This window comes from Danio aesculapii, chromosome 9, assembly GCF_903798145.1.
Source record: "Danio aesculapii chromosome 9, fDanAes4.1, whole genome shotgun sequence".
Classification (NCBI taxonomy): Eukaryota; Metazoa; Chordata; class Actinopteri; order Cypriniformes; family Danionidae; genus Danio; species Danio aesculapii.
The window spans coordinates 41,839,338-41,851,535 of NC_079443.1; the positions used below are offsets into that span (position 1 = coordinate 41,839,338).

General features: G+C 33.4%; 1 protein-coding gene across 1 annotated transcript in view; it reads right to left on the minus strand.

The window, feature by feature from the left end:
• The window catches only part of abca12 (ATP-binding cassette, sub-family A (ABC1), member 12), a 165,646-nt gene that overhangs the window by 36,092 nt on the left and 117,356 nt on the right, over positions 1-12,198 (minus strand). The window contains 6 exon segments of the mRNA XM_056466074.1: positions 746-873; positions 3,465-3,564; positions 4,278-4,367; positions 7,096-7,342; positions 8,679-8,826; positions 10,861-11,094. Of these exon segments, the coding sequence (XP_056322049.1) occupies positions 746-873; positions 3,465-3,564; positions 4,278-4,367; positions 7,096-7,342; positions 8,679-8,826; positions 10,861-11,094 (947 nt within the window).

The window sequence follows — 12,198 nt, forward strand, 5'->3', positions numbered from 1 at the left end:
TGCTCCTCTCTATCCTTCTCAGTCAACTTCTATATCGATAGGTGACTGTTAATTCAGTTAAATACTGGTTAACAGGTTTGGGTATTGGGTGGCTTTGCTGGCTTGTTGTCTGGAGACCCAGAGAAACAGACATTTTCTGACAAGATCTGGTGTCCGGGGCTAGATCTTATTTATCTGGCATGAAGAGTGTGATTAGGTTAAAAAGTAGTTTCAATCACTTTTTAGTAACTTTAAATGGATTTTAGGTTATTTCTCACATTATTTATGCAGTAAATATAGTGTTTTGATACTAAATACTTCATTTGAACACTTCTATACATTTGTTCAATTCTCTCTGAGTGTCTTGCTAGAGCTGTGATTTACCTGTTTTTTATTACTTATTTTCACCACCACATAGAGCAGAGTCTGCTTTGTATTTTATTAAATTTTTTGGAAGAGCAATGTATGAATAATGAATGCTAGACTTACTATTTTAGGTGTAATAAAGCACTTTCATGCCAGCAGCACGCCCCAGTGCTGTGTGCTATTTGACTAGGATGGAAAATGTCAGCTGGTCGGAAATGCCATGGTAAAGACAGGATAAACTGAAGTGCTTCCTCTTTAATTATTAATCAGCCTACCAGCAGTTCATAAATTCCTTAATATTCCACCTCGCTGTATTTTGAACTTTGTGACATGAAGAAATTACCTTGTGGGATTAGCTTAATGCTGTGAAATGATTTGTGCAGTCAGATTGAGCATTCACCTGTCTCTGATGAAGTTATTGGCAGTAGCCAGCAGGTAGTTTTCAATGTTGACGCCCGTAAGGTTATAGACGATCTGGGATGACGCACATCTTTTGCGAGGTGGATCGTAACCCTGTGCCGGACATGACTGAAAGAGACAGAAAAGGGAGCGTTATTTTACAGAGACACCATTATAAAGGATTCAGTCAAATTCTGAAATCAAAGCTGCATGTAACAAAAATTAACTAAAGGAAATATGAAGATTTCCTGATATTGTTTACAGATCATTTGAAGTCAGGTCTTTGTGCTGTTGTTTCTCTTTAAAAAAATTGTAAGGAGAATGTAAAAGAATAAAAATTTACTAAATGCATTTAATATACTTCACCCATAGTTTTAAGTTAACTATATATATATAAAGTTAATATTAATTATATATAAAAATAAATATATATGTAAATATTTTGGTATATATATATATATATATATATATATATATATATATATATATATATATATATATATATATATATATATATATATATATATATATATATACATATACATATATATATATATACATATATATATATATATATATATATATATATATATATATATATATATATATATACACACACACACACACATGTACAAACTTTTATTTTGGATGGGATTAATCGCGGTTAATCATTTGACAGCAGTAGTTTTAAGCTGAGTTATTTGAACAGTTAAAAGAGCAGCTTCAAAAGAGCATTAGTATATTTGAGTGAATCCATCTGCCTGTGTTTTTGTCTTATCTTGTCTCACTATGGTAAGCCTATAAAATATTTATATTTGATCTATTTTAGGTTATCTGAACGACTTGTCTTATCCATAAACAGATGAGATGTTTACAACACTCTTCCACAGGAAGCATGCAGTTTATTCATTAATCTCTATAGCGTGTACATTTTTTTAAATAATAATAATAATGTAAACAAAAGTTACATTCTGTATCTTTAACAACTTGCAAAAGAAGTTGAACAAGTACCAAAAAGGCCCCCACTCATTCATTTATTTAATGAATCACAGGAGAAAAGATAAAACGAAAGGTTTCGGCTGTGAGCCTTCATCAGTTAAAAAAGCTAAACTGAAATTCCAGAGAAATGGCAGATTTTGACAACACAAATTTGGTGGCAAAACATGATTTATTACATCATTAACTTGACTAATTACGCCTATTTACTCCCTAACATGTAATTGTTTTTCCTCAGTTGACATATTTCTCTAAATTACGCTAAATCCCTTAAAGTTAACTTGAATAACCGTGAGGGGAAAAAAATTAAACCAGTCAGCAACCAAATTGTTTTGCTACATATAACCACAAAATATCCTCCAAACAATTATTTGTGTTGCTGTTTTGTCCTCCAAAAAATAAAAAGTGATGCAATTGGGATTGAGAAATATTCATATTAAATCACTTAAAATAATAATTACACAATAAATAAAACACAAGGTTTTTAGGTGCCATTTCAAACATGAGGTATCAATGCTGCACAATAGTAAATCAATTTTCTTTTTTAAAAAATTCATGCATGTTGATGTGTAATTTAGCCCGAAGAAGAATTTGCTAAATTAATTGAAAGACATAAGAAACAGCACACAGCAGAAAATTGGGCAAATTTTGGTGGCAAAACATCAATTACATAGTTCATTTACTAATTATGTCTACAGTTAAACATAACTCCCTTAAAACATGTCTCCCTTAAACATAACAGTTTTCCTTGGTTGAAAGATAGACAGACAGACAGACAGACAGACAGACAGACAGACAGACAGACAGACAGACAGACAGACAGACAGACAGACAGACAGACAGACAGACAGACAGACAGACAGATAGATAGATAGATAGATAGATAGATAGATAGATAGATAGATAGATAGATAGATAGATAGATAGATAGATAGATAGATAGATAGATGTTTAATTATTAATTATTAATCAACCCATGTCTCCACTTCCGACTCTTATTTTGATTCAGCATTGATTCTCTTTTCCTCCTTGATTCAACAGATAGACAGATAAAATAGAAAGATGGATAGATAGATAAATGGAGAGATGGACAGAGAGATAAATAGACAGACGGACGAACTGACAGACTGACGGACCAACAGACAGACAGACAGACAGATAGACAGACAGACAGACAGACAGACAGACAGACAGACAGATGTTTAATTATTAATCAACCCATGTGTCCACTTCCGACTCTTATTTTGATCCAGCATTGATTCTCTTTTCCTCCTTTATTCAACAGATAGACAGATAAAATAGAAAAATGGATAGATAGATAAATAGAGAGATGGACAGAGAGATAAATAGACAGACGGACGGACGAACTGACAGACTGACAGACAGACAGACAGACAGACAGACAGACAGACAGACAGACAGACAGACAGACAGACAGATGTTTAATTATTAATTATTAATCAACCAATGTGTCCACTTCCGACTTTCATTTTGATTCAGCATCGATTCTCTTTTCCACCTTGATTCAAAGTCAGGAAATAAATGTAAAAGGCATTCTCAAATCAATGCTGAAGGGCGCGCAACCCCGCAGCGATCAACAATCCCCTTCACGCTAGCAGAACACTAATGATCTTTATCAATATTTAAATTGCCGGAGATCCACATCGTTGAGGATATGTGATAATGTTGTTTGCTTTGTGATGGTTATGCTCTGTTTGACCCACCTGCACTTGGTTACTACACTTGCAGGTGGTAAATGTAGCAGAGCTGTTGCCTCTGGAGACCCACGTCTGACTTCCTGTCGAAGGTCTTCCTTTACAAACACTGTGGAGGGAGGAAAAAGATGTTTTTTCACAGTAAAAAAAGAAGGAGCACACAATATTCGACATGTGAGAAACACTTCAAGCAGTGTGATGATTATTTTGAAGATGTCAGTGAGAAAATCGATCATACAAAAAGGAAATGCAAATGATTCTTTGGTGAATCTCAGTTAAAAAAATAAAAAGAGAGCTATTATGTGAGATGCACGCCCCTATACAGAAGCATTGTTATAAGCTCTTACAGAGAAATTACAAAAGGCAGCACTTTCAGATGTGTGGGTGAACGAGAGAAATGGAAAAACACAGAAGGGAAAAAAAAGCAGGAACGTGTTTGTGAGCGAGTTACGCGCAGAGGAAGAAGACTAAGATGAGCAGAGATGGGAAAACAGCGTGATAAAAAACAGTGATAGGAAACTGAAAGTGGCACATTAGTGCGATGAAATTGACCAGAAACAGAAGAAGACCCACTTTTTTACGAGCAGAGAGAGTTTCAGAGTCTCAGTGCTCGGCTAAAGAGATGCTGACCAGAGCTTAGGAGCAGACCTGCAAAGATCAGAGGAGCTGAAATCATAGGCGGCTGGAAATGAAAGCCATTTGCAGTGGCCAGGTGAGCTGATGCTGTGATATGTAATCACTGGTGGCTTATAGAGGCCTGCGGTCTGATTACTGAGCTCAGAGTGCTGAACTGCACACTAAGACATGTGGATGATTACTCACGAATCTGTGGGGTCTGTCATGCACACGTGGTCAATGCCTGGATAGGACATCATAGTGTCTACCAAACGGCTGGTGTTGGGATTCTGATTGCTGCGGACAGAAATATTAAGTATATAAACTTTAATTCATTTTATTTTTAAGATTAGTCAATAATAAACCACAATACAGTAGAAATAATGCATTTTGGTGAGGTATTACATATATATTTATATATTCAGCAATTATATACTTGTCAATTATAGCAAAACAATGCATAAAAACTTAAAGTGATTATATAATACATACAGTTGAAGTCAGAATTATTAGCCCCCCTTTCGAATTCTGTTTTCTTTTTTAAATATTTACCAAATGATGTTTAACAGAGCAAAAGAATTTTCACAGTATGCCTGATAATATTTTTTCTTCTGGAGAAACTCTCTGAATAAAAGCAGTTTTTAATTTTTTAAACACCATTTTAAGGTCAAAATTATTAGCCCCTTTAAGCTTTATTTTTTTCGATTGTCTACAGAACAAACCATCGTTATACAATAACTAGCCTAATTATCCTAACCTGACTAGTTAACCTAATTAACCTAGTTAAGCCTTAAAATGTCACTTTAAGCTGTATAGAAGTGTCTTGAAAAATATCTAGTGAAATATTAACTAACAGGAGGGGGGCTAATAATTCAAGGGGGCTAATAATTCTGACTTCAACTGTACATACATAAAAACACAACTAAAATTATGATAAATACATGTACAAATTAGTCAATAGACTAAGACAATAATACAATACACAATACACTAATAATAATAGACTAGACCAGGGGTGTCCAACCTTGGTCCTGGAGGGCCGGTGTCCTGCTTGTTTTAGTTTCAACCCAAATTAAACACAACTGAACCAGCTAATTAAGCTCTTTTTAGGTATACTAGAAACCTCCAGGGAGGTGTGTTGAAGGAAGTTGGAGCTAAGGTTTTTGTATGTAATGACTCAAGTAATGAAATGAGGACTGATAGTTTTATATGGAATGACTATTCAGCATTCACAAGTTTAGTTAATTTTGACTGACATGACATAAGCAAATGACAATGTTATAAACAGCAGAGAGTTGTATGAAAGCAATTGATGCATGTCTAAAAGCATTTGCAATTCGTTGGAAGGAATGAGAAACTGCTACTATGATGTGCACAAATCACTATTTGTTTTGAGAAATGCATTAACTGTTGTGCAAATGTAAATAGAGTTGTGAGAAATGCACAAAAGCCACTGAGAAAAACTGTAACATTGGTCTGACACCCGAATGAACACTTTGTGTATAAATATGTCTTGTTTTGGTCATAAAAAGTAACATTAATAAAATACATCAAGTCATAATTTCAGAGTATTTGTACAAGTCGAGAATTGAACTCAGGCCATCTGCAGCACAGTTAATCTGTCCACAAGCACAATCCGCTACTTGAGATAGGGTTTTTTTCCAACCCTGTCAGTCAAACGCAGATCGCCAGGTCTCGAAACACCACTGAAATGACTGATGATTTGAGTCGCTTTAGTCACGTGACCTGTGTGTTTCAAACCACCTTAGTCACGTGACTTGGGTGTTTTGAATCATGCTTTGGTGCAATGTTTCGAAACTCTTGCGCTTCGGGATCTCGACATTGTGTCAAAACGTCAGTTTCACGTCAGCCATCCCTACTTCTTAATAAAACTGCACATGGATCCTCATCTCCGTTGTTCAGCGTCCTCGAGTTACAAAGGCAGTATTTATTTCATCAAAAATACAGTACAAATTGCAAAACTGTGAAATTTTATTGCACTATAAAAAGAACTGTTCAAAAGAAGTTTATCATTTAACTTAATCATTTATTCCAGTGATTTTAAAGATGAATTTTCAGCTTCATTACTCCCATCTTCAGTCAAATGATCCTTTAGAAATCTGTCTATTATTATTATTATTATTATTATTATTATTATTATTATTATTATTATTATTATTATTATTAAATTATTAAAATAATTATTAAATTATTATTATTATTATTATTATTATTATTATTATTATTATTATTATTATTATTATTATTATTATTATTATTAATAATAATAATAATAATAATAATAATAAATGCAATAATAACTGGAGTAATAATTTCATTTGAAACTACATAAAATAAGGAAGCAGTTAATAACATTTTAATAAATAATTAACAATTTAAAGATTTTGCACATTTAAGAAATGCTGCCTTGATGAACAGAATAATCTTTAAAAAAAAACTGAATAATTCTTTAAAAAAACATGAAAAAGACTAACCCCAAACTTTTGACCGGTAGTGTATATATCATATGTAAATACTGCTTTTAATACCCTACATACTGCTTTTAGTATAGGTTTTTATAATTAAATATAACTATTCCATTTGTGTAATAAAACAATTTGGAAAAAAGGTCTGAAATTTTTAAACTGTTAAGTGTAAAATGCATTTTTGCTATTTGTATCATTTATATTTTTCATTGTTTTCCCTTTCTTTATCACCCAGTACAAACAGCATTCTCATTATGCATTATTATCAGTATCAGCTTTATCTATGATCAGATTAGCATTACATTCCTGCAGCATTACAATTCAACTAGCAACTCCAAGGTCATAGGTTTGATTCCCAGAAAATATAATAAAATACAAGCATTCGACACAACATCGCAAGGCACTCTGATTATACATGAATGCAAGTGAACAGATTACTAGAATCTAAAACAAGTACAATAACCTATAGCTCAGCAGTACCCACATTTAAACTAAATCAAAGCTATTTCTGAATCACAGGTAAGTAAAGTGAGTCTGACCTGAAGAAGGCGTACTGTTCATCAACGTGGTAGAGCGCAGGAGAGAGCACAATCTCAGGAAAATGCTGAAGATCACTCTTGATGGAGCCCAAGCCCATGGCAGCAATTACAAAGAGTACAGGCAACAGCACCTGGGAGAAAAGCCCCTTCCAGTCCCTCCTGGAGTGATGCACGCGCTTCAGCAACATGGCCATCACACGCTGAACACCCAAAGCAAATCCACGCACAGTTGAGTTCCCTGTGAGGCCTAGAAGAGGGAAAAAGAGGAGACCATTTCAAATAGAACTTCTCTCATAGAGAAATGACAAAATTACAGCAAAATTCTACAAATTTCTAAAAACTCCTGTTGTGCTAGAATTCTAGTTACACTGATAACCTTTCATGCAAAAAATTCCCTGCCTTCACTAAATCTCTAAAATAAAGCTAATTATTTTCATTTCAGTCCTCAAATCTATTTTGCATGAAGAAACAACTTCATCTTCATTACAAACTCTGTAAATGTCTAAGTTTTGTCTCATTAGGGTGGAGTTTCTCATCAGTGTTTAATCAGGGGGCAACACTCATTTTTAACTTAAGTGAAGTGTAAAATGTTTTTAGGAAGGCAGTATTCATAAAAGTTAAAGCAACATATTCTTATTGTCTGTGTATGAGTGTTTGAGGGTGTGTGTGAAGTAGTATGTGTTGGAGTGTGCTTTATGGATGGAAGCCGAAGAACAACCCTAAATGTGTACAGCCTTCATGAAAATATGAAGATAGAAAATTTCTCCTTTTTTCTAATGTTGGGGTCATAAAAAAAGTCACCAAACTTCAAGATAAAAAAAAACCTTGTTTAGGTTCGTTTTCCTGTTCAAATGGTACCAGGGTAATTTTGGCCCGTAAGTCAACAGAAGGGTTAATTAAGTGCAATATTTTAAAACCATTTATATTATTCAAATTAACCCAGTATGATGCACAAACACATATAATGGACACAATTTATGAAAGATTATTAAAAACAACTTTGTGTACCGACGACAAACAATAATACTGAATAAAAACTCCTTTGCAATATTTAGTTTTTTGGCTATATAAATTGAATTGGTCTTGAATAGGTCTGTTTGAAAAGAATCCATACTTTTAAAATTAATAGGATGTTTTTGTAGGACAGTATACATCTGCATAGAATATAATAATATGGATGGATGGATGGATGGATGGATGGATGGATGGATGGATGGATGGATGGATGGATGGATGGATGGATGGATAGATGGATGGATAGATGGATAGATGGATGGATGGATGGATAGATGGATGGATGGATGGATGGATGGATGGATAGATGGATAGATGGATAGATAGATAGATAGATAGATAGATAGATAGATAGATAGATAGATAGATAGATAGATAGATAGATAGATAGATAGATAGATAGATAGATAGATAGATAGATAGATAGATAGACAGATAAAGAGAGAGAGAGATTTATAACTAATAAGATTTCTCCCACAGTTCACAATTTTCCAGGAGGTAATTGGGAAAGTACAGGTCAAGGGACTATTATTGCTGCAAGAGACTAATAGGCCTAAGAGACCACTTACTGGCTTTCTCTCCAAGGTACATGCTGTTGAAGTCTTCAGAAAGGCTGTCTCTTGAGGCGAACATGTCATTCTCTATAACCGACTCGGATACAGACCAGGTTTCACTTTCTTTGGGCTCCAGGTCATCTCGAGTCAACTGCAGGAACACCTAAGAGAAAACACAACACCTTTGTGAGTGCATCTGAACATAGTGTATCATTTTTTTGCAGTGGGTTAGGTTAAGAGGTTTTTGGGGCCCTAAGTTTTGTTGTCATTAGCTGGATTTCCAAACTAAAGTAGAGTGGAAAAAAGTTTGTGAAAAAAAGACTAAAAAAAAGTGACTCATTTTGTTAGAGTAGCTGACTGTAGAATTAGTAACTGTCGCGATCACCATCAATTCAGGCTTGCAGATCGCTGGTAAACATTCACCTTCACCCGGACTACAATTCTGTCACTTTATGAACAACATATCCCATCATGCACCCCACACACAACTGGTAGCTGGTATCTGGTATTAAAGACTACTTTTAAAGATTACATGGACTACTTAAGCTCCACAGAGGCATTCATTCTTTGCTCAGTATTGTTCCTTGTTCCATGTCCTTGTTTCTATGTTTTGCTCTGTCTGGCTTTTGATTCTTGGATTGTTTTTGCGATTGTGACAGTAACCAAGTAACCAACATTATACAAGGCAAGCATAACAAAGTCACATGGGTGTAATTTTCACTACATCAGAGTTTTTTATTAGTAAATGTGTTTCCATTATTCACAGTAACCCTTTTTAGTCCAAATCCACCTCAAAGGAGCATAAAATAACTTTTTGCAATTAAAAGGGATGACTCAAAAAATAATAATTACTCACATTTTACTCTTTTTCAAGCTAGTGTTTTTCAGCCAATGATAAACTTCTGGTGAAAACTTAGTGTGACTATTTTCAATTTCATAAGGTTCCTTTTACAGCATCGATGTTGTAATGTCATTACAATACATCAGCTACATAGACTTCATGTAAGCATTAATTTAGTTGTTCAAGCGTGAAATGAGATGAAAGACTGTGCAACTGCTAGCGCCGTCAGTAGCAGCCGGCTAGCACAGAAACTCTATTGAAAATAGTGAGGTAAAATAAACTGTCATATTTTAAAGACATGGTGGGGGAAATGTAATTTAATGCAGTTCTTCTTGTCCGGTCTGAGACTCACTTTATATCGTATATCCATCAGGCAGGGAAGACCACTGATTTTTAAAGAAATCAGACCTTAAACGTGACAATTTTATAATTAAAAAGACAGTTCACAGGAAACACTAAGGCTGGCTGGCTGAAATTAAAAGTCTGTGTGCATATAACCCATTGGTTCCATACGTTTATGAGTTTCTTTTTTTTTTAATGTTAGAAACCTGTAACCACTGACTTCCATAGAAGTAAAAACAAATACTATGATTACTCACTAAATACTAAAGTCAGTGGTTATGTTTCCAGCATTTTTAAAAATGACCTTTTTGTTTTTAACCCAAGAAAGCAACTCAAACAGGTTTGTGACATGTGTAGGGTGAGTAAATGATGACCAATTTATGAAATTAGCTTTGGGTGAACTATACCTTTAGAGATTTTTATTCATAAATATATCATTTCTCATGTGATCAAAAACCAGCCATTGAAATTTACTCAAAGTTTTTGTCTACTGAATGAAGAAGGCTAGTTTTACTCTTTTTAATACAAAAGGAGAGCTTTTAAAATCTAATAAAGATGACAAAACACACAAAAAAATGTAAAATCTGAAAATCGAAATCACTCAAATTATTTGACTATTTGTAAAAAAACAACAGTAACTCATTTATATTAAAACTACGCATGTGATTCGTGCAAAAACATATTAAAAACAAATTCATTTGTGTTCAATTTTTAAAATATTATAGAAAGTTGTAACATCTCAGGTTACATTAGGCCCCCCAACTCATCTAACAAAATTAAATGACTAAAACAAGCAGCATAAATAAATTTTCTGTTTACACACACACAAATAAATCTGCTTTAATTATGTCAATAACTCCCAGTTCTTATTTGAACCTTAATTCTAAAATGTAAAACGTGAGCCTTTTTATATGCCAAAAATCCCAGTTAAACTCCACTTCCTCTGGCAGTTTTGGAAGGTCATTGGTTTAGACCCCAACGAGTCTAGAACCTGCATTTACAATTGATAATTACCTCTTCCAGGGTGGTGTCAGAGATGCCGTAGCAGCCGAGGTGAAGCATGTCCAGATTCTGATCCAGGCTGTTAAGCAGAGAGTGGTACTCGGAGGCGTTTTGAGGGGTGTACGGTGGCAAGGCATAGACCAGATCTCCCACCTCTCCATCCTTCTGCCGTGCGTCAGGCAAGTGCGAATGAATGAAATCTCTAAGCTTTTCATGGTCAAACTTCTTTGAGTCAGCAGTCTGGACCTGAACCAAAAATATAGAAATGAATGTTGATAATAGGGAAAATGATCAAATCGAAATTCTGGAAAAGCACATATTACCACAGTAATATCATGGTGTAAGAATATGATCGATATTACATAATCTAACTCTGTATAAATTCTAGGACTTTCAGTGTTAAAGTATATGTGGATGTTAATTTAAAATGCATGTGATTGAATTCAAAACCAACACTTAATTTTAGAATAACTGTGTGATTAATCACCATTACTCGAACCAAAAGGGTATAATTAAATGTGATTAAAGACTATTATCTAATGAAAGCCCTAATAAACATAGATTTATATGTTTATACTAAGGCTTCACAATATACTATTGTTTGAGCATTGTTATCGCAAAGTGTGTATCCGCAATAGTCACATCGCAGGATTAGATCATTTATTAAAAATGAAAAGATAAAGACATTATAAAATATTATTATTCTTACATTATTTATACAATGATGACCATGCTATTTTATGTTTGATTGTTAATTTCTGTACCTGAATACTATTAGACTGTCCAGAAAACCATAAAGCACTGTTTATTTCACCTTTATCTTTGCTCTGTTGTATATTTATATTTACTTGTAATTTATTATAATTTATACAAATGCACGGCATAGAAAAATATTTGGTCATCCCAATCTATCTAAATGAATGAAATATTTAATATAGAGCTATTTAATTAATCTGATCAAACTTAATTCATATATATCGCAGAAAAAAATGGGCAATGTCAGATTTTTCCGATATCGTGCAGCCCTAGTTTATACTTAATATAGACTTTTAATGTATTATACATACACTACTGTTAAAAGTTTGGGGTGTTAATATATATTTTTAGATAATTCATATTTTATTTAAATTTTATTATTAATATAATTAAAAATTGCATAAAAAAAAACTTACCAAAAATATATATATTTCAAATAAAATTAGTTAATTAAAAAAATGGATCCCAAAAACATTACACTAAAATGTTTCTGTACCAAATCAGAATATTAGAGTAATGAAGACTGACTTGAAATCAGCTGAAAATTCTGATTTGATGTTAAATATTTAAAAAATAAAAACGTATTTTAAATCT